We start from the raw sequence: 24,932 nt of genomic DNA on the forward strand, positions 1-24,932 counted from the left end.
TCTACATTTATTAATTAGAATTCTGTTATAAGAAAGAGCTGTCCCTTTCCCCCCATTTATTTATTTCAGTATATATTTATACTTGTATTTATTTCATTATGGACTTGGATACTTAGTCTTTGGGTTGTAATCCAATACTATCCTTATTTATTTTGTTGTACAAATTTTTCCAGCTTTGGCCATTGGGACCTCCTTCAAGTTTGTCCTGTGTCCTTTTGATGTGTCCCCATCATTTCTCAAGCACTTCCTAACTTTCTGGCATCACAAGATATTCCAGACTAATCTTGTCTTTTCCCTGCCATAGCTCTGGAATCAAACATTTCTCTAAGGAGCCCTGGTTCCTTTTATTAGAGAATGGTATTTAGAAAACAAGCTCTGGACTCTAGGTATGATCATTGCTCCTAGGATGCCACTGCTTCCAGGCTCAGGGAGTACCTCTTTTTCAAGTGTCCTGGCCATCTTTCTAGAAGAGATGTTCCCTGTGCTTTGGGGAAAAATATGGGTTAAAACAATGACACATTCAGATTATTATCCTTTTGAAAATAGTACTGGAAAACCAATACTCTTTGTTCTTTTTCCTTTTTCCTTCCCCAGTTCTCCAGTTTGGATTTACAACTATCTTTGTGGCAGCTTTTCCCCTAGCACCACTTCTGGCCTTACTGAATAATATAATTGAAATTCGACTTGACGCTTATAAATTTGTCACACAGTGGAGGCGACCTTTAGCTTCAAGGGCCAAAGACATAGGTAAGTTGGATTTGGGGTGTTTTTAAAAGATATTAACCACCTGGTAGATAAAATAAAACAGCTACCAGCTTTAGATTTTTACATATGGTTTCCATGTAAGATGATTCAACTAACTCTTACAAAAGAATAATTGTTAGCTTTAAATAATATTAGATAACAAGTACAGCTACCTATTTGGAAATTTATAATTTCCAGTGCTAGAGAATTTGTGCTTAAATAGATTCTCAATTTGATTGTTTCTATCCTAAGACTCTGGAATCTAAACATTTGATTTATTACCACCTTTTTCCTTTTTAAAGTAGATCTCCCATTTGCTTAACTTTGTTTTGCTCTTTCCTAAATATTTGCCCGAGTCATAGGAAGTATGATCCAGTTTTTCTATAGGCAGAGATGGCCTTTGGTTTTTGACTAGAGATGCTGAGTTGAATCAGGTGCAGGCTCTCAAAAGCTGGCAGAGACCAGAGACTGTCTTTTATTCATTTCTGCATCCAGTGCTTAGAATAGAGCAGGCAGGTGCTCAGCCAGTGTGTGTAGAAGAGAATTCGGTGTGCATATGCTTAACTCAGTGGTTTTTGAACGTCCCAATGAAACAAACACACTCAGTGAGCACCTACTCTGGGTCAGTGCATCAGGAACTTGGTCCATAAAGATGAACTGGAGAGACGCTATAGGTACCCCCAAGGAGCTCCCAGTCTGGTGGCATCTTGACATTGCATGTGCCAGTCTTATCAGATAGTGTTTTGTGCCTTATCATTGACCAGAATTCTCTACTTATATCTGAACCCGATTGATTTTTAAGTCATGAGCATGGGCACTTCCATGCAAACTCCTTCAATGCCAAGGTTTTTGAAGGTACAACTTCTTCCTCCTGGTGGCAAGAATCAGTATTTGGGATGGTGGAAGGACCTGTGCAAAGGACTACTGAAAGTGAATTACCCCAGTTGTTTTTATAGTTATCACCTCTGCTGTTGTGTCTGGAATTAATTCAACACTTCTCTTTGAATAGGAATTTGGTATGGAATTCTTGAAGGCATTGGAATTCTCTCTGTTATTACAAACGCATTTGTCATAGCGATCACATCTGACTTTATCCCTCGCTTGGTGTACGCTTATAAGTATGGACCTTGTGCAGGCCAAGGGGAAGCTGGGCAAAAGTAAGTGCGCCATAAAGCCATCATGAAATCCCCATTTCCTAGCCATCGTGTGCTGTTGGACACTCAGACAGAAGCCTCTGCATTGGAGCACATGGGACACAAGCCCAGGACAGAAGGCCTGTAGTGGGGAGGTGGAAATATGATACAATAACACTTTTGGCCAAAGAAAACACATTCTGATCTATTGAAGTGTTGGAAGTCATACAAGTCATACAAGTTTTAGGTGGAATCCAATGTAAGAAAAGCAAAAAATCATTTTCCCCCCTCCTGCCCACCATGAATTCAGAAGTGTGTGGTATGCTAATGTGTGTAGCAAAAAAAGTGTTCCATGGTATATAGTTATGCCATTTTTATGAGTTTATAAAAGTATAGTTATAATTTGATTCCTCTTGTGTCATGTGAAGACTCTGAAAATTTTACATGGGAAATGTGCAGTCATGTGCCAAGTACTCACAAGGTATTCCATAAATATTTGTGGAATAAGTAACTGAATGATTCTTTCCTGGCTGTGGACTTGACCAGTGTCTATATTACCACAGGCAAATTGGGTGAACTTAACTCGCTGAGAGATCAATACTATGGCATCACCTCAATGGTTCCCAAAGCCAGAGCTCTGTATTTCTGGTCAGCTAAAGTCTTGGCAAAATTATAACATGTCCCCTAGCTTTCATTTCTACACCCTTGGAAAAAAAGATAAAAAGTCCCAACATACTTTAGTGGGAAAAAATAAAACAACCCTGTTTGGCTAATGTCAAAATAATATAATTAATTGTGGGATTTAAATGTCTGTAGGTTAGAGTGGAATGTGTGTTGGGATCATAGGGTCCTTTTGGTTCCCCAGAAGTCATCTCACTTAGGCTCCTGCCTATTCCTACAAGCAGCCCTGCCTCTTAGTTTACTAGTCTGAACCAAACTAATTCATCCTCTCTAGCCAGGGTAGTTCCATCAGCCCCCAAGGAGTACAGTGCCACCAAATAAAGTCAGCTGAATTTATACACACCTGACCCAGGTCCAATTTCATTATTCATCCTACATAAATGCTCTAAGGCATAGATAAATCCAGCTATTTGAGGAAGCTTCTATAAAGTTCTTCACTCACCACGTGGCCATTAAATGTGAATTATCTAGCCACTGTAAGTGAGCATACCATCCCATTTCAAGAGAGATTTAAAGACTTACATGGTACTATGCATGCATTTCTTTCTACCTGTAACTGTTGTGAACATTCTCTGCTTGACTCAGCCTAGAAAGGCTTATCTTTGTTCAAACCACTTGCATGTATGTTTTGCGTTTGATTCTCAAAACAACGCGGGTAGCGGGATATACATCATTAGCCTCGCTTTGAAGGGCAGAAAGAGATTGAGAGAGGTTAAATCCATAATCACAAGGCAGAGTAACTGATGGAGCCCACACGAAGGTAAAGCCTAGACTCAGACAATGCCCTTCATCCTGAACCTCACAGCCCTCGGGGCCCTTGCCAATAAGTGCTTATCCAACTCATCTAAGAGTCAACTCCCTGGGGTTTAAATCTTAATGGTTATTTCCATTCTTCCGCTACTTCAAATATGGTAATACCTTGTTCTGGAGGAAACCAAAAAATAAAGTGGGAACATTTATGTGCAGTTGATAATGAATCAGAGCTTTAGAATTTTGACAGCCTATTAGATTTAAGACAATGTTCATGGTGATTAGAATTTCTCTAAATAGCCTCCTTAATTCAGTTTTACTGAGCTCTTTGGGCCTTTTTTTTTTTTAAACAATGTTTCTCTTAAGAGCCTGTTGCTACCTTCAATAATTGTAGATCTACTTTTTATCTGCTAATCCATTAGTCTTATTTTTTCTTATTTTTATATTTTTCTTATTTTTATATTTTTTACTTTATATTTTTATATAAAGTATTATAAAAGTATTATATTTTTATAAAAGTATTATATATTTATATATATAAAAGTATTATAAAAGTATTATATATTTATATATATAAAGTATTATAAAAGTATTATATATTTATATATATAAAAGTATTATTTATATAAAGTATATAAAGTATTATATATTTTTATATAAAGTATTATAAAATACTTTATATTTTTCTTATTATTTCTTATTTTTCTTACTTTCAAATAGTTACATTTGTGTACGTTTCTTCATGAATCTTATTTTCTGCCCCACCAGCTACTCTATTATCCTTTTTAGGTTTTTTTCTTTTTCCAGTTTAAAAATGCTTCAGAGATGACTGAACTCATAGAGGAGCAGCATTGTCAAATTTTAGACGTCATAGGCTTTTAAGGTAGCATGTGCAGTCAGAGTGAGATCCCACTTAGATTAAATCCAGCTGTGGAAACGCCATATTTCAATTTAAATTGACCCTAAATCAACAGTATTCCAACCAAACCAATCACCTTTCTCCAAAACTCCAGGCTTCCCTCACCTTACACGATTCCCTGGCTCCTCCATGGATGAGAGTTTCACTCCTGTGTCCAGGGTCATTCAGTTCACAGGCCCCTCGTCCCTATGACAGTGTGCTTCAGTTATTCCTGGCTGCGCATTCCGCCCCCCCCACCCGCCCCGTCTCAACACTCGTCCGCTCAGCAGATCAGTCTTCAGCAGCACAGTGGGGAAGACATTCTCATTTTTCAGCCAGATCTGTACGTAAAGGAATACTGTGGTTTGAGGCAGTGGTCTCCACACAGCAGGTTACACAAGAATTTTTCAAATGTTTTCATCTTCCCTCTTAAGACATTCTGTCTTTCCAGCTGCCGGTGATCAGACTGTTGTTCATTGCCTACAAAATGAAGTCACTTCGTCTTTCGGGGTATCTTCCCAAGGGCCCTTTAGAAAGAGCTTAGAGAACTAAAATCACCTCTGGGCAGACATCAGGAGACAGAAATTGTGAAGTAAAGTTGAAGATGTATATTATAAAATTGTTCTGTCAATCAGAGTTAAAATTTCAATCAGCAAACTAAATTTTTTTTCCAGAAAGCACAAATAACCAGTTTGATCCCTCACCCTCAATGAATGCAATAAACTAATTACTTTGTTATCAGGTAGACATGGATTAGAGTTTGGGAACATTCTCTAAGGATAGATGCAGGCCTTAGAAAATTACTGTGAGGTATATACCTGATCTAGTGGTATAAATTAAGCTGATTTTCCTGTAAAAATAGTGATACCATAAGGAGTTAGAGATTTGATCAAGGACACAGTGCTCGAATTTTCACAGAATGAGCTACAAATATCTTAATGAACTATAAATAATGTATTTATACAAGCTATAAATCAATTAAATCGATCAACACCAAAACCAATTGCAAAGTTGTATTTCGGAAGATAAAGCTTATGGTTACAGAGGGCTACTCTTCTTATTTCATAATAATTTCTGACGTTTTCAATGCAAGAAGTCAGAAGTCTACTTTCTTCTGTGCTTATCTCATTAGCCTAATTTATTACCTATAAAGTTATCTACAAATTAACCTATAAATAAATTAGTCATTTGTTTTCTACAAAGCATGTCTGACTTTAAATGCACAAACCTGACCTTATTTCCCCTTGCTTTTTTGCCCTTTCAACCCTATCCCCATGCTATTTGAGTCACAATGCCTAAAACCTCAAAAGCAAAGTTAGTAGCAGAATTCAAAGACACTCTGCAGTGAGTTTGATCTGGAATCTACAGACTCAAAAGTCAACTTCTGATTCTGTTCTCTCCCTTGAAAATGATGAGAATGATCACTAGTTCATCCTCTTCCCCCATAGTAAAGGATGGAAACCGATAAGTAATGAATGGTTTTAAAACCAGAATTCTCACATTTAAATAAATGTCTTCTCAGAAGTTACTTGGAAAACATATGCATTCTAATTCAAACAATGCTGCCCTTGCATAAGACATTTTTCTGAATCTTCTTTCTTGGAAATGCCTTTAGACGCCATCTGCCAACCCCTTAAGAAAACTGACTTCATTATTTTATATTCTCAGGAAACTCTTCCTTTGTCTGCTACTTTTTTCTCCTTCCCTCTCACTCCTCCCTGATCATCAGTGTAGCCTTGTCTTTCCTCTGTCTCACCTGGAGCTGGGGGTGTGTCACAGTGAGGATACATAGACCTCCTGCCAGCAAACTTAGTAGACATGGGATCTTCTGCTGCCTTTGACCTTCCTGCTGTAACAATAGGTCACTGAGTTGACACACGGATGCCACTGGCTGAACTCTATGCGATGAAGTATGGGAAACCTCATTTCCCTGAATTGATGAAGGTCTCAACTGTTTGATGTTGGCAAGCTAAGATTCTACCACAGTGAAAAGAATTAGATAAATGCCTAGAAAATTCAGTATTAGCAGTTCCTCTTCTTCCCTGATGATGGAAATTATATGGAAAGAAGACTTACTAGTTCCGTGTGTAATGCTTTGCACCCAGAAGGAGTACATGCCCACTAAAGGCACATTTTCAACTTGATTCATGACTGACATTACAGGAATATGCTTAATAAAGAGTTCAGCTATGTCTCCTTTTTATCTTTTATTTTGAATGTAAGGTATTCAGCCTGTGAGACGGGTAATTCATTCGAATTTGGGCTCTCTATTGAGTTTTTTTTAACAGAGTAGCCATGAGCAGCTTTAATCTTAGTAAAGCTCAGGGCTGCTGTGTGAGAGAAGAGTGTAGGAGGGGTTGTAATTATTCCATTTCAATGCTGGGCCTGCTTTTGCCAGTTTCCAGAGCACCTTTCACTTCCCACAGCTCAGCTCCTGAGAAGACTCTGCTCTATTCTGTATTTCACAAAACTGGCTCCCTCTCTGTGACAGCTAATCATCATCAAGACTCTGTTTTCATGTCATGTTCTAGGCAGTTCATAGATGAGGGAGAAATCGTTTCAAATTACCTTTTTATGGAGTGATGGGAGAGGCCTGCTGCCAGTGGGAGTAGGGCGTGTTACACACGCACTGACCATTTGTTTCATCCATGAGTGACTGTTGACAAATGGGTCCTTCTGCTTGGTTCATTTCTTTTAAGGCCATGATGAAACCAGTGACTTGTCTTGAGCAAGACAACACATGCACAGAACCCATGTGCTCTCAGAACTATGTTTGTGTTATCACTTGGGTTTGGTATTCAGCAACTTTGGATAATCACATCAGACATGTTAATGAAGAGAGTCTGAAGACCATGATTTCTTCTTTCAATTAATAATTAAATATTTATTGACCTCCTGCTAGGTGCATGAAATAAAATACCACTCACATTTATTAAGATCTTGCTATAGGCTAAGCATTATGTCACTTGCTTTACATATATCATTTCATTTCATTCCCACAATAACCCTATGAGGTGGACACTTTTGTTGCTTTAAGAATTGCATAATTTGCCAAGATCACATGGCTAGAAAGCAGCAGAGCTACAATTTGACCCTAAAGCCCAAGTTTTTTGTATTGTAATATACTGACCCCCATTCCCCAACACAGAATGAAAGCCATGTCCTCAAGAAGCTTATAATCCCTGGGAGGTCCAGGCAATAGTTTTATTCCTGATCCATCTTCAAGACCTTGATAGAATCTCTGGTACTTTACATTGAATTCAATATTTACTGGATTCCTACACTGCACGAGACTGTCCGAGGATACCAAAATATCTGTGACACCTCTTCTGATCCAAAAAAGAAAAAAACCACTATAGTCCAAAGGAGAAGACATACATGTATGCAGCCAACTCTAGTATAAGCTATATGGCCATTGTGAAGTAAATAGAGCTGCACCACAAAGAGAAGGGAATGAGTCTTCTGACTGGAGGGATTAGGACATTTTCACAAAAGAGGTGACATCTCAGGTGGTGAACACTATTACCACTTGTAAACCATGAGTAAGGAATCCCAAGAGAAAAGACAACATGAGCAGAGGCATGAAAGTATAGGATACATGAAAGGAACATAATCTAGCATGACTGTAGCATGGGACGTGAGTTGGGAGGGGGGTTATATTCATACTAGTTATATTCAGGGCATTATGAGAAATTATAATCATTAATGAAGGAATGTGATTATGTGTGCATATGTGTGTGTGTCATCAATGAAAGAAGTGGTGACTTACTTATGCTGATCATGCAATGCTTTTGCCCATTTCACTGAAGCACTGATTGGGGTAGTGATGGTCTAGATGATGATTCTGCACAAAAAGGACTATAACAAAAGAATGACTTGTTCTTCATTCAACATACCCAGGGCTTTTCAGTGTATTTCAACTTGAGTGCTGTGACAAGGCAGGTCCAAGTAAGGCACCTATAACTGCAGAGATTTCTAGGAAGTAGAGCCTTGGTGAATTGGATGCAGAGGTGATCAGAGTCCTAATTAGAGAATCTGTTTTCTTTTGTAGGTGCATGGTTGGCTATGTGAACGCCAGCTTGTCTGTATTCCGAATTTCTGACTTTGAGAACCGATCTGAGCCTGAGTCTGATGGCAGTGAGTTCTCGGGGACTCCTCTCAAGTATTGTAGGTAAGTGTGGCACTCTTAGCCTCAGCTGGGCTGGCTCTGCCGTGGGGAGGTGTTGCTCAGACAGTGGCCCTTTTTGACTGAGTGGATTTACGGCTGCGGTTCTCAAACTTGATTATGCATTACAATCCCCTGGAGAATTTTTAAATCTCTTTATGAGGCTGTGACCCAGACAGATTAAAACATAATCTCTGGGGTGAAACCCGGACTTCCAGATCCAGGAAGCGCATGTAAGAGGAACCCAAAGAGACCCCCACTAAGACATTATAATTAAAGTATCAAAAGTTAAGACAAGGAGAGAATATTAGAAGCAGCAAGAGAAAAACAATTTGTTACACACAGACATATGTCATTTTTGTGCACTTCGCAGATACTGCATTTGTTAAAAATTGAAGGTTCGTGACAACCCTGCATCGAGAAAGTCTGTCAGTGCTGTTTTTCTAACACCATTTGCTCACTTTGTGACTCTGTGTCACGTTTTGGTAATTCTCGCCGTATTTAGATTTTTTCATTATTATCATATTTGTTGTGGTGATCTATGATCAGTGATCTTTGATGTTACTATCGTAATTGTTTTGGGGTGCTACAAACCCTGCGCATATAAGACAGTGGACTTAATGTGTTCTGACTGCTCTGTTTCCCCATCTCTGCCTCTCCATGGGTTCCCCTCTTCCCTGAGACAGAGTATTGAAATTAGGCCAATTCAATTAATAACCCTACAGTGGCCTCTGAGTGTTCAAGAGAAGGAAAGCCACACATCTCTCACTTTAAATCAAAAGCTAGAAATGACTAAGCTTAGTAAGGAAGGCAAGCTGAAAGCAGAGATAAGCCAAAAGGTAGGCCTCTTCCACCAAACAGTTTGCCAAGTTGTGAATGCAAAGGAAAAGCTCTTGAAGGAAAGTAAAAGTGCTACTCCAGTGAACACCAAAATGATAAGAAAGTGAAACAGCCTTACTGATGATCTGAAGAAAGTTTTAGTGGTCTGTACAGAAGATCAAACCAGCAAAAACATTCCCTTAAGCCAAAGCTTAATCCAGAGCAAGACCCTCACTCTCTCAATTCTGTGAGGGCCAAGAGAGGTAAGGAAGCTACAGAAAAGTTGGAAGCTAGCAGAGGTTAGTTCATGAGGTTTAAGAAGCAGCACCCATAACATGCAAGTGCTGATGTAGAAGCTACAGCAATTTGGTTCAAGATGGCGGAGTAGAAGGACGTGCGCTCACTCCCCCTTGCGAGAGCACCAGAATCACAACTAACTGCTGAATAATCATCGACAGGAAGACACTGGAACTCACCAAAAAAGATACCCCACACCCAAAGACAAAGGAGAAGCCACAGTGAGATAGTAGGAGGGGTACAATCACAATAAAATCAAATCCCATAACCACTGGGTAGGTGACTCGAAAACTGGAGAACAATTACACCACATAAGTCCACCCACTGAGTGAAGGTTCTGAACCCCACATCATGCTTCCCAATCTGGGGGTCTAGCAATGGGAGGAGCAATTCCCAGAGAATCACACTTTGAAGGCTAGCAGGATTTGATTGCAGGACTTCGACAGGACAGGGGGAAACAGAGACTCCACTCTTGGAGGGCACACACAAAGTAGTCTGCTTATCAGGACCCAGGGGGAAGGAGCAGTGACCCCATAGGAGAATGAACAGACCTACCTGCTAGTGTTGGAGGGTCTTCTGCAGAGGCCAGGGGTGGCTGTGGCTCACCATGAGGACAAGGACACTGGCAGCAGAAGTTCTGGTAAGTACTCCTTGGCGTGAACCCTCCCAGAGTCCACCATTAGACCCACCAAAGTACCTCTAGCTCCAGTGCTGTGTCCCCTCAGGCCACACAACCAACAGGGAGGGAACTCAGCCCCATCCATCAGCAGACAAGCAGATTAAAGTTTTACTGAGCTCTGACCACCAGAGAAACACCCAGCTCTACTCACCACCAGTTCCTCCAATCAGGAAGCTTGCACAACACTCTTAGATAGCCTCATCCACCAGAGAGCAGGCAGCAGAAGCAAGAAGAACTAGAGTCCTGCAGCCTGTGGAACGAAAACCACATTCACAGAAAGATAGACAAAATGAAAAGGCAAAGGGCTATGTACCAGATGAAGTAACAAGATAAAACCCCAGAAAAACAACTAAATGAAGTGGAGATAGGCAACCTTCCAGAAAAGGAATTCAGAATAATGATAGTGAAGATGATCCAGGCCCTCAGAAAAAGAATGGAGGCAAAGATTGAGAAGATGCAAGAAGTGTTTAACAAAGACCCAGAAGAATTAAAGAACAAACACCTAGAAGAATTAAAGAACAAACAGAGATGAACAATACAATAACTGAAATGAAAAATACACTAGAAGGAATCAACAGCAGAATAACTGAGGCAGAAGAATAGATAAGTGACCTGGAAGACAGAATGGTGGAATTCACTGCCATGGAACAGAATAAAGAAAAAGAATGAAAAGAAATGAAGACAGCCTAAGAGACCTCTGGGACAAAATTCAAACACACCAACATTCTCAGTATAGGGGTCCCAGAAAAAAAAAAGAGAGAGAAAAAGGACCCAAGAAAATATTTGAAGAGACTATAGTCGAAAACTTCCCTAACGTGGGAAAGGAAATAGCCACCCAAGTGCAGGAAGCACAGAGAGTCCCAGGCAGGATAAATCCAAGGAGAAACACACTGAAATCAGAATTTACTGATTTTGTCAGTAATCAAACTGACTAAAATTAAAGACAAAGAAAAATTATTAACAGATAACATACAAGGGAACTCCCATAAGGTTAACAGCTGATTTCTCAGCAGAAACTGTACAAGCCAGAAAGGAGTGGCATGATATATTTAAAGTGATGAAAGGGAAGAACCTACAACCAAAATTACTTGACCCAGCAAGGATCTCATTCAGATTCGACGGAGAAATCAAAAGCTTTACAGACAAGCAAAAGCTAAGAGAATTCAGCACCACCAAACCAGCTCTACAACAAATGCTAAAGGAACTTTTCTAGTGGGAAACACAAGAGAAGAAAAGGACCTACACAAACAAACCCAAAACAATTAAGAAAATGGTAATAGGAACATACATATTGATAATTACCTTAAACGTGAAGGGATTAAATGCTCCAACCAAAAGACACAGGCTTGCTGAATGGATAGAAAAACGAGACCCATATATATGCTGTCTACAAGAGACACACTTCAGACCTACGAACACATACAGACTGAAACTGAGGAGATGGAAAAAGATATTCCATGCAAATGGAAATCAAAAGAAAGCTGAAGTAGCAATGCTCATATCAAATAGACATTAAAATAAAGAATGGTACAAGAAACAAGGAAGCACACCACATAATGATCAAGGGATCAATCCAAGAAGAAAATATAACAATTATAAACATATATGCACCCAACATAGGAGCACATCAATACATAAGGCAAATGCTAACAGCTATAAAAGAGGAAATCAACAGTAACACAATAATAGTGGGGGACTTTAACACCTCACTTACACCAATGGACAGATCATCCACAAGAAAATTAATAAGGAAACACAAGCTTTAAATAACACAATAGACCAGATAGATTTAACTGATATATATAGGACATCCGAAAACAGCAGACTACACTTTATTCTCAAGTGCACATGGAACATTCTCCTGGACAGATCACATCTTGGGTCAAAAATCAAGGCTTGGAAAATTTAAGAAAATTGAAATCATATCAAGCATCTTATCTGAACAAAACACTATGAGATTAGAAATAAATTACAGAGGAAAAAAAGGTAAAAAACACAAACATATGGAGGCTAAACAATACATTACTAAATAACCAAGAGATCACTAAAGAAATCAGAGAGGAAATCAAAAAATACCTAGAGACAAATGACAACGAAAACACAATGATCCAAAACCTATGTGATGCAGCAAAAGCAGTTCTAAGAGGGAAGTTTATAGCAATAAAATCCTACCTATCCTACCTCAAGAAACAAGAAAAATCTCAAATAAACAATCTAACCTTACATCTAAAGGAACTAGAGAAAGAACAAACAAGACCCAAAGTTAGTAGAAGGAAAGAAATCATAAAGATCAGAGCAGAAATAAATGATACAGAAACAAAGAAAACAATAGCAAAGATCAATAATACTAAAAGCTGGTTCTTTGAGAAGATAAACAAAATTGATAAACATTTAGCCAGACTTATCAAGAAAAAGAGGGAGAGGACTCAAATCAATAAAATTAGAAATGAAAAAGGAGAAGTTAAACAGGCACTGCAGAAATACAAAGCATCACATGAGACTACTACAAGCAACTCTATGCCCCAAAAATGGACAACCTGGAAGAAATGGACAATTTCTTAGAAAGGTATAACCTTCCAAGACTGAACCAGGAAGAAATAGAAAATTTGAACAGACCAATCACAAGTAATGAAATTGAAACTGTGATTAAAAATCTTCCAACAAACAAAAGCCCAGGACCAGATGGCTTCACAGCTGAATTCTATCAAACATTTAGAGAAGAGCTAACACCCATCCTTCTCAAACTCTTCCAAAAAACTGGAGAGGAAGGAACATTCCCAAACTCATTCTATGAGGACACCATCACCCTGATACCAACACCAGACAAAGATATTACAAAAAAGAAAATTGCAGACCACTACCACTGATGAATATAGATGCAAAAGTCCTCAACAAACTACTAGCAAACAGAATCCAACAACACATTAAAAAGATCATACACCATAATCATGTGGGATTTCTCTCAGGGATGCAAGGAGTCTTCAGTATATGCAAGTCAATCAGTGTGATACACCATATTAACAAATTGAAGAATAAAAACCATATGATCATCTCAATAGATGCAGAAAAAGCTTTTGACAAAATTCAACACCCATTTATGATAAAAACTCTCCAGAAAGTGGGCACAGAGGGAACCTACCTCAACATAATAAAGGCCATATACGACAAACCCACAGCAAACATCATTCTCAATGGTGAAAAACTGAAAGCATTTCCTCTAAGGTCAGGAACAAGACAAGGATGTCCACTGTCACCACTATTATTCAAGATAGTTTTGGAAGTCCTAGCCACAGCAATCAGAGAAGAAAAAGAAAGAAAAGAAATGCAAATTGGAAAAGAAGTAAAACTGTCACTGTTTGCAGATAACATGATACTATACATAGAAAATCCTAAATATGCCACCAGAAAACTACTAGAGCTCATCAATGAATTTGGTAAAGTTGCAGGATGCGAAAGTAATGCACCGAAATCTCTTGCATTCCTATACACTAACAACGAAAGATCAGAAAGAGAAATTAAGGAAAGAATCCCATTCACCACTGCAACAAAAAGAATAAAATACCTAGGTGTAAACCTACCTAAGGAGGTAAAAGACGTGTACTCAGAAAACAATAAGACACTGATGAAAGAAATTAAAGGTGACACAAACAGATGGAGAGACATACGATGTTCTTGGATTGGAAGACTCAATATTGTGAAAATGACTACACTACCCAAAGCAATCAATCTACAGATTCAATGCAATCCCTATCAAATTACCAATGGCATTTTTTACAGAACTAGAACAAAAACCTTAAAATTTGAGGAGAGGGAAGATGGCGGAAGAGTAAGACGCAGAGATCACCTTCCTCCCCACAGATACACCAGAAATACATCTACACGTGGAACAACTCCTACAGAACACCTACTGAACGCTGGCAGAAGACCTCAGACTTCCCAAAAGGCAAGAAACTCCCCCACGTACCTGGGTAGGGCAAAAGAAAAAAGAATAAACAGAGACAAAAGAACAGGGACACGACCTGCACCAGTGGGAGGGAGATGTGAAGGAGGAAAGGTTTCCACACACTAGGAAGCCCCTTTGCGGGCAGAGACTGTGGGTGGCGGAGGGGGAAAGCTTCGGATCCGTGGAGGAGAGTGCAGCATCAGGGGTGTGGAAGGCAAAACAGTGAGATTCCTGCACAGAGGATCAGTGCCGACTGGCACTCACCAGCCCGAGAGGCTTGTCTGCTCACCCGCCGGGGCGGGTGGGGCTGGGAGCTGAGGCTCGGCTTTGGTCGGAGCGCAGGGAGAGGACTGGGATGGCGGCGTGAACACAGTCTGCAGGGGGTTGTTGCACCACGGCTAGCCGGGAGGGAGTCTGGGGAGAAGTGTGGACCTGCCGAAGAGGCAAGAGACTTTTTCTTCCCTCTTTGTTTCCTGGTGCGCAAGGAGAGGGGATTAAGAGTGCTGCTTATAGGAGCTCCAGAGATAGGCGTGAGCCGCGGCTAAAAGCACGGACCCCAGAGACGGACATGAGACGCTAAGGCTGCTGCTTCCGCCACCAAGAAGCCTGTGTGTGAGCACAGGTCACTATCCACACCCCCATTCTGGGGAGCCTGTGCAGCCCGCCACTGCCAGGGTCCCAGGATCCAGGGACAACTTCCCCGGGAGAGCGCACAGCGCGCCTCAGGCTGGTGCAACATCATGCTGGCCTCAGCCGCCGCAGGCTCGCCCCGCATCCGTACCCCTCCCTTCCCCCAGGCTGAGTAAGCCAGAACCCCCTAAGCAGCTGTTCCTTTAACGCCGTCCTGTCTGAGCAAAGAACAGACGCCCTCCGGCTACCTACACGCAGAGGTGGGGCCAAATCCAAAGCTGAGCCCCAGGAGCTGTGCAAACAAAGAAGAGAAAGGGAAATCTCTCCCAGCAGCCTCAGAAGCAGCGGATTAAAGCTCCACAATCAACTTGATGTACCCTGCATCTGTGGAATACATGAATAGACAACGAATCATCCCAAATTGAGGAGGTGGACTTTGAGAGCAAGATTTATTATTTTTTCCCCTTTTCCTCTTTTTGTGAGTGTGTATGTGTATGCTTCTGTGTGAGATTTTGTCTGTATAGGTTTGCTTTCACCATTTGTCCTAGGGTTCTATCCATCCGTTCTTTGTTTTCTTCTTAAAACATTTTTCTTAATAATTATTTTTTATTTTAATAACTTTATTTTATCTTACATTATTTTACTTTATTTTATCCTCTTTCTTTCTTTCTACTTTTTCCCCCTTTTATTCTGAGCCGTGTGCATGAAAGAATCTTGGTGCTGCAGCCAGGAGTCAGTGCTGTGCCTCTGAGGTGGGAGAGCCAACTTCAGGACACTGCTCCACAAGACACCTCCAAGCTCCACATAATATCAAACAGCGAAAATCTCCCACAGATCTCCATCTCAACACCAGCACCCAGCTTCACTCAACGACCAGCAGGCTACAGTGCTGGACACTCTGTGCCAAACAACTAGCAAGACAGGAACACAACCCCACCCATTAGCAGAGAGGCTGCCTAAAATCATAAGTCCACAGAAACCCCAAAACACACCACCAGACGAGGACCTGCCCACCAGAAAGACAAGATCCAGCCTCATCCACCAGAACACAGGCACTAGTCCCCTCCACCAGGAAGCCTACACAACCCACTGAACCAACTTTAGCCACTGGGGACAGACACCAAAAACAACGGGAACTACAAACCTGCAGCCTGCAAAAAGGAGACTCCAAACACAGTAAGATAAGCAAAATGAGAAGACAGAAAAACACGCAGAGATGAAGGAGCAAGATGAAAACCCACCAGACCTAAAAAATGAAGAGGAAATAGGCAGTCTACCTGAAAAAGAATTCAGAATAATGATAGTAAAGATGATCCAAAATCTCGGAATTAGAGAAAATGCAAGAAACATTTAACAAGGACCTAGAAGAACTAAAGATGAAACAAGCAATGATAAACAACACAATAAATGAAATTAAAAATACTCTAGTTGGGGGCTTCCCTGGTGCCGCAGTGGATAAGAGTCTGCCTGCCAATGCAGCAGACACAGGTTCAATCTCTGGTCTGGGAAGATCCCACATGCTGTGGAGCAACTAAGCCCAAGTGCCACAACTACTGAGCCTGCGTGTCATAACTACTGAAGCCCGCGCGCTTAGAGCCCACACACTGCAACGATGAGAAGCCCCACTCGCCGCAAATAAGACCCAATGCAGCCAAAACAAAATAAATAAATTAAAAAAAAATACTCTAGTTGGGATCAATAGCAGAATAACTGAGGCAGAAGAACGAATAAGTGACCTGGAAGATAAAATAGTGGAAATTACTGCAGAGTAGAATAAAGAAAAAAGAATGAAAAGAACTGAGGACAGCCTCAGAGACCTCTGGGACAACATTAAGCGCACCAACATTCGAATTATAGGGGTTCCAGAAGAAGAAGAGAAAAAGAAAGGGACTGAGAAAATATTTGAAGAGATTATAGTTGAAAACTTCCCTAATATGGGAAAGGAAATAGTTAATCAAATTCAGGAAGCACAGAGAGTCCCATACAGGATAAATCCAAGGAGAAACTTGCCAAGACACATATTAATCAAACTGTCAAAAATTAAATACAAATAAAACATATTAAAAGCAGCAAGGGAAAAATAACACACAAGGGAATCTCCATAAGATTAACAGCTGATCTTTCAGCAGAAACTCTGCAAGCCAGAAGGGAGTGGCAGGACATATTTAAAGTGATGAAGGAGAGAAACCTACAACCAAGATTACTCTACCCAGCAAGGATCTCATTCAGATTTGATGGAGAAATTAAAACCTTTACAGACAAGCAAAAGCTGAGAGAGTTCAGCACCACCAAACCAGCTTTACAACAAATGCTAAAGGAACTTCTCTAGTCAAGAAACACAAGAGAAGGAAAAGACCTACAATAATGAACGCAAAACAATTAAGAAAATGGGAATAGAAACATACATATATATAATTACCTTAAATGTAAATGGATTAAATGCTTCCACCAAAAGACACAGATTGGCTGAATGGATACAAAAGCAAGACCCATATATATGCTGTCTACAAGAGACCCACTTCAGACCTAGAGACACATACAGACTGAAAGGGGATGGAAAAAGATATTCCATGCAAATGGAAATCAAAAGAAAGCTGGAGTAGCAATTCTCATATCACACAAAATAGACTTTAAAGTAAAGACTATTAGAAGAGACAAAGAAGGACACTACATAATGATCAAGGGATCGATCCAAGAAGAAGATATAACAATTGTAAATATTTATGCACCCAACACAGGAGCATCTCAATACATAAGGCAAATGCTAACAGCCATAAAAGGGGAAATCGACAGTAACACAATCATAGAGGGAATTTTAACACACTACTTTCACCAATGGACAGACCATCCAAAATGAAAATAAATAAGGAAACACAAACTTTAAATGACACATTAAACAAGATGGACTTAATTGATATTAAAAGGACAATCTATCCAAAGAAAACAGATTACACTTTCTCCTCAAGTGCTCATGGAACATCCTCCAGGATAGATCATATCCTGGGTCACAAATCAAGCCTTGGTAAATTTAAGAAAATTGAAATTGTATCAAGTATCTTTTCCAAACACAACGCTATGAGATTAGATGTCAATTACAGGAAAAGATCTGTAAAAAATACAAACACATGGAGGCAAAACAATACACTACTTAACAAAGTGATCACTGAAGAAATCAAAGAGGAAATAAAAAAATACCTAGAAACAAATGACAATGGAGACACGACAACTCAAAACCTATGGGATGCAGCAAAAGCAGTTCTAAGAGGGAAGTTTATAGCAATACAATCCTTCCTTAAGAAACAGGAAACATCTCGAATAAACAACCTAACCTTGCACCTAAAGCAATTAGAGAAAGAAGAACAAAAAAAACACAAGTTAGCAGAAGGAAAGAAATCATAAAGATCAGATCAGAAATAAATGAAAAAGAAATGAAGGAAACTATAGCAAAGATCAATAAAACTAAAAGCTGGTTCTTTGAGAAGATAAACAAAATTGATAAACCATTAGCCAGACTCATCAAGAAAAAAAGGGAGAAGACTCAAATCAATAGAATTAGAAATGAAAAAGGAGAAGTAACAACTGACACTGCAGAAATACAAAAGATCATGAGAGAGTACTACAAGCAACTCTATGCCAATAACATGGACAACCTGGAAGAAATGGACAAATTCTTAGAAATGCACAACCTGCCAAGACTGAATCAGGAAGAAATAGAAAATATGAACAAACCAATCACAAGCACTGAAATTGAAAATGTGATTAAAAATCTTCCAACAAACAAAATCCCAGGACCAGATGGATTCACTGGCGAATTCTATCAAACATTTAGAGAAGAGCTAACACCTATCCTTCTCAAACTCTTCCAAAATATAGCAGAGGGAGGAACACACCCAAACTCATTCTACGAGGCCACCATCACCCTGATACCAAAACCAGACAAGGATGTCACAAAGAAAGAAAACTACAGGCCAATATCACTGATGAACATAGATGCAAAAATCCTCAACAAAATACTAGCAAACAGAATCCAACAGCACATTAAAAGGATCACACACCATGGTCAAGTGGGGTTTATTCCAAGAATGCAAGGATTCTTCAATATACGCAAATCAATCAACGTTGATACACTATATTAACAAATTGAAGGAGAAAAACCATATGATCATCTCAATAGATGCAGAGAAAGCTTTCGACAAAATTCAACACCCATTTATGAAAAAAACCCTGCAGAAAGTAGGCATAGAGGGAATTTCCTCAACATAATAAAGGCCATATATGACAAACCCACAGCCAACATCATCCTCAATGGTGAAAAACTGAAAGCATTTCCACTAAGGTAAGGAACAAGACAAGGTTGCCCATTCTCACCTCTCTTATTCAACATAGTTTTGGAAGTTTAACCACAGCAATCAGAGAAGAAAAGGACATAAAAGGAATCCAAATTGGAAAAGAAGAAGTAAAGCTGTCACTGTTTGCAGATGACATGATACTATACACAGAGAATCCTAAAGATGCTACCAGAAAACTCCTAGAGCTAATCAATGAATTTGGTAAAGTAGCAGGATACAAAATTAAGGCACAGAATTCTCTTGCATTCCTATACACTAATGATGAAAAATATGAAAGAGAAATTAAGGAAGCACTCCCATTTACCAGTGCAACAAATGTTGAAAGCCCAGAGATAAACCCATGGACATATAGTCACCTTATCTTTGATAAAGGAGGCAGGAATGTACAGTGGAGAAAGGACAGCCTCTTCAATAATTGGTGCTGGGAAAACTGGACAGTTACATGTAAAAGTATGAGATTAGATCACTCCCTAACACCATATACAAAAATAAGCTCAAAATGGATTAAAGACCTAAATGTAAGGCCCTCAGAAACTATCAAACTCTTAGAGGAAAACATAGGCAAAACACTCTATGACATAAATCACAGCAAGATCCATTTTGACCCACCTCCTAGAGAAATGGAAATAAAAACAAAAGTAAACAAATGGGACCTAATGAAACTTCAAAGCTATTGCACAGCAAAGGAAACCATAAACAAGACAAAAAGACAACCCTCAGAATGGGAGAAAATATTTGCAAACGAAGCAACTGACAAAGGATTAATCTCCACATTTTATAAGCAGCTCATGCAGCTCAATAACAAAAAAACAAACAACCCAATCCAAAAATGGGCAGAAGATCTAAATAGACATTTCTCCAAGGAAGATATACAGATTGCCAACAAACACATGAAAGAATGCTCAACATCATTAATCATTAGAGAAATGCAAATCAAAACTACAATGAGATATCATCTCACACCAGTCAGAATGGCCATCATCAAAAAATCTACAAACAATAAATGCTGGAGAGGGTGTGGAGAAAAGGGAACACTCTTGCACTGCTGGTGGGAATGTGAATTGGTACAGCCCCTGTGGAGAACAGTATGGAGGTTCCTTATAAAACTACAAATAGAACTACCATATGACCCAGCAATCCCACTACTGGGCATATACCCTGAGAAAACCATAATTCAAAAAGAGTCATGTACCAAAATGTTCATTGCAGCTCTATTTACAATAGCCCGGAGATGGAAACAACCTAAGTGTCCATCACTGGATGAATGGATAAAGAAGATGTGGCACATATATACAATGGAATATTACTCAGCCATAAAAAGAAACGAAATTGAGTTATTTGTAGTGAGGTGGATGGACCTAGAGTCTGTCATACAGAGTGAAGTAAGCCAGAAAGAGACAAATACCGTATGCTAACACATATATATGGAATATAAGAAAAAAAGTGTCATGAAGAACCTAGGGGTAAGACGGGAATAAAGACACAGACCTACTAGAGAATGGACTTGAGGATATGGGGAGGGGGAAGGGTAAGCTGTGACAAAGTGAGAGAGTGGCATGGACATATATACACTACCAAATATAAAACAGATAGCTAGTGGGAAGCAGCCACATAGCACAGGGAGATCAGCTTGGTGCTTTGTGACCACCTGGATGGGTGGGATAGGGAGTGTGGGAGGGAGGGAGATGCAAGAGGGAGGAGATATGGGAACATATGTATATGTATAACTGATTCACTTTTTTATAAGGCAGCAATTACCACACCATTGTAAAGCAATTATACTCCAATAAAGATGTAAAAAAAAAATCTTAAAATTTGTATGGAAGCAAAAAAGACCCCAAATAGCCAAAGCAATTGAGAAAGAAAAACAGAGCTGGAAGAATCAGGCTCCCTGACTTCAGACTATATTACAAAGCTACAGTAATCAAAACAGTATGGTACTGGCACAAAAACGGAAATAGATGGAACAGGATAGAAAGCCCAGAAATAAACCCATACACCTATGGTCAATTAATCTACAACAAAGGAGGTAAGAATATACAATAGAGGAAAGACAGTCTCTTCAATAAGTGTTTCTGTGAAAACTGGACAGCTACATGTAAAAGAATGAAATTAGAACACTCCCTAACACCATACACAAAAATAAACTCAAAATGGCTTAAAGACCTAAATGTAAGACCAGATAGGATGAAACTCCTAGAGGAAAACACAGGCAGGACACTCTTTGACATAAATCGCCACAATATCTTTTTGGATCCATCTCCTAGAGTAATGGAAATAAAAACAAAAATAAACAAATTGTACCTAATTAAACTTAAAAGCTTTTGCACAGCAATGGAAACCATCAACAAAATGAAAAGACAACCTACAAATGGGAGAAAATATTTTCAAATGATGCTACTGAGAAGGGATTAATTTCCAAACTATACAAACAGCTCATAGAGCTCTATATCAAAAAAACAACCCAATCAAAAAATGAACAGAAGATATAGACATTTCTCCAAAGAAGAGATACAGATGGCCAAAAGGCACATGAAAAACTGCTTGAAATCACTAATTATTAGAGAATTCAAATCAAAACTATAATGAGGTATTGCCTCACACCAGTCTGAATGGTCATCATCAAAAAGTCTAAATAAATGCTGGAGAGGGTGTGGAGAAACGGGAACTCTCCTACACTGTTGGTGGGAATGTAAATTGGTACAGTGACTATTGAGAACAGTATGGAGGTTGCTTAAAAAACTAAAAGTAGAGCTACCATAGATCCTGCAATCACAATCCTGGGCATATATCTGGAGAAAACCATAATTTGGAAAGATACACGCACCCCAATGTTCATTGCAGCAGTATGTACAATAGCCAAGGCCTGGAAGCAACCTAAATGTCCATCAACAGAGGAATGGATAAAGAAGATGTGGTACATATATACAATGGAATATTACTCAGCCATTAAAAATAATGAGATAATTCCATTTGCAACAACATGGGTGGACCTACAGCTTATCATACTAAGTGAAGTAAGCGAGATAGAGAAAGAAATATCATATGATACCATTTAAATTTGGAATCTTAAAAAAAAAAGATACAAATGATCTTATTTCCAAAACAGAGACTCACAGACATAGAAACAAACTTATGGTTACCAAAGGGGGAAAGGGGGGTGGGTGAGGGATAAATTAGGAGATTGGGATTAACATATACTCACTACTATATATAAAATAGATAACCAATAAGGACCTACTGTATGGCACAGGGAACTATACTCAATATTTCATAATAACCTATAAGGATTATTACAAAATCTGAGGAAGAGTATACATATATATATTCTGAACTGCTGTGCTGTAAACCTGAAACTAACACGATATTGTAAATTGACTATACTTCAATTTTTAAAAAGTTGCTAAGGAAGTAGATCTTAAAAGTTCTCATCACAAGAAAACAAGTTTTTTTAATAATAAATAAAAGCAGAATCCAGAGTACTATGTAGAGCACTGCAACCAACTTTTACCCAAAGGGCATTTGCTGAACTGGGTAGACTTAACAGTTTGTTTTTTAAAGCTTTACATGGTTAGGGAATTTGAAAGGAAATAGAGAAATGACCAGCTTGTGAGTATAAATCGAAATATACACTACATAAAACCACAATATATTCATACTAGCGTCTGTTGTACAGCAATGGCCACATGCAACAGCACAGATAAATCTTAGTAGCACAATGCTAAAAAAAAAAAAAAAAAAAAAGCAAGTCTCAGAAGGCTGCGTACCATATAGCATCCTTTCTAGAGAGTTCAAGACAAACAAAACTGAACAATATCATATTCAGACAAATGAATATACATAACAAAAATATGTTAATGATAAAAATGAAGTTCAGGATAAGGGAAGCAAAGAGATGAGATGAAGGAGGAGCCCAGAGGCGGATATAAGTTCCCGGTAATATTTTAATTCTCGGGTTGCATGGAGGATTTATGATCGTTCATTATGTTATTAAACTATTAAATACATATACATAAAAATTGCAGAAAAGAAGAACATGAATGGACCAATAAGATTAGTTATAAAAACTAAGAATTGTGATTAGTCCAATTTTGTGCAACAGAGGGCCAAAATAATGTTATAAAGAAATGCAAAGGATGAAGAACAGTCAAGATATTTTTGAAGAATAACAAGGTGGATATTCACCTTACATTAGATATAGTATAAAATCATAATAATTATATCAGTGTGGTGTTTAACATAAGAATAGAAAATGGAATAGAAATGAGAACTCAAAAATAAATTGTGCAATAAAAATGTACTCACAAAATAAAACATACAGTATGATTCCATTTATATAGGATTCAAAGCAGATAAAACCAAGCACTGTTTTATTTAGGAACACTTGCATAAGTAGCATAGTTATAAAGAGAAGCAGAAAATTACAATAGTCATCACCTCTCGGGGTGTCTGGCTTTGCCAGTGAGGCATTTCTAAGCCACTGACCGTGTTCTGTGGCTTAACTTGGATGAGGTTCACTTACCATTCTTTGAAATGTACATATGTTTTTATTTTCACAGTTTAAAAAAATGGGAATGAATTAACTGGTGCTAGAATATACCTGGTGCTAGAAAAATAATGTTTGCAAGCCAATCATCCATTTCCTGAGAAATAAAAGCAGCTATAGAGAATTCACTAACTTACGCCAAAAGGGAACACCCCGCCTTTCCCACATGTAAAATTGAAGCCAAGAAATTTAAAGTTTTTCTTTCTGAAAACAGTTCTGACTCACTTGGAAAAATCCTCCCAACATTAACACCACTGGGCTACATTGTATCTTGGAAGGTACTAGGCTAAAAGATCAGAAGAGTGAAACTGATTGATTATCTTAAGAATTGGTGTCCTGACTGTTTCTACAGAAGGGCAGGGAAGTGTTTTCTTTGTACAAGTGCCAGAGAACATGCTGCCGATCATTTTGCAAAAAAATTAGACTGCATCAAAAACAGAAACACGGGGTACAAATGACATCTGAGCACGGCCCTCACCAAAACCACTGCTGCGTGGAAAAGGCCAAGAGACCAGGGGTAGACTGCAGTGTGAACTGAGAGCTCCACTTACAGCAGTCATCTGCAAGCTCATAGAAGAAAAGAGTGAGTCCAAAATTTTAGAGCAGGGTGGGACACACCCTAAGTTTGTTGATAGGGAAAACTGATGTCCAGCGACACTTCATGAATTACCCAAGATCATTATTAGTCAGGCAAACCCCAAACATGGTTCCAGTATACTTTCCAGCACATAATTCTGGAGACAGCTGCCAGCAGCAAAGCAAATGACAAACTCATTGGCACCACTGAGTTTTAATTCCCTTAGGGTAGCAATAAGAAATTTTCTAGAGAGAAACTTGACTTTATGGTACAATGGCTTAAGAGAGTAGGAAGCCAGAAACCTGCTGCTTCTGCAAACAAACTTCCTAAGAATTTCACAACTTCTGATTCTCGTTCTCAGAACCTAAGTGCCAATGTAGATGCGTTGTGTTCCTCTGAGTACAGGTTAGCAGAACTCTGTGACAGATCACAAATGGTTGTATATGACACACAGGCTGAACAAATAGATGCATATTCTCAACAACTTGATCCCTACATAGAAATTATCTAAAATGTTGCCAACTTACCATAGCCATGAGTATGTGTTTCCTAAATATTAAAAAGCACATGTAAAGAATATTTTTAAAATACTAAAAAAACAAATTAACATTTAAAACCACCACTTAAAACCCTTTACCTTTTGCATATCGTATGTGTACAGTTTTACAAATGGTCATTGTGTTTGATAATCTACTCTCGTTGAGTGATAAAAGTATTTCAA

The 24,932-nt window shown here is 38.9% G+C and overlaps 1 protein-coding gene across 1 annotated transcript in view; it reads left to right on the top strand.

Moving 5' to 3' along the window:
• The window catches only part of ANO4 (anoctamin 4), a 451,959-nt gene that overhangs the window by 417,524 nt on the left and 9,503 nt on the right, over positions 1-24,932 (top strand). Inside the window, exons 24-26 of the mRNA XM_027107320.1 lie at positions 595-747; positions 1,754-1,901; positions 8,258-8,377. Of these exons, the coding sequence (XP_026963121.1) occupies positions 595-747; positions 1,754-1,901; positions 8,258-8,377 (421 nt within the window). The remainder of the gene's footprint in view (positions 1-594; positions 748-1,753; positions 1,902-8,257; positions 8,378-24,932) is intronic.

The sequence above is a fragment of the Aethalodelphis obliquidens genome, unplaced genomic scaffold, assembly GCF_003676395.1.
Source record: "Aethalodelphis obliquidens isolate GAN/ISIS:26980383/991018 unplaced genomic scaffold, ASM367639v1 scaffold8, whole genome shotgun sequence".
Taxonomy (NCBI): domain Eukaryota; kingdom Metazoa; phylum Chordata; class Mammalia; order Artiodactyla; family Delphinidae; genus Aethalodelphis; species Aethalodelphis obliquidens.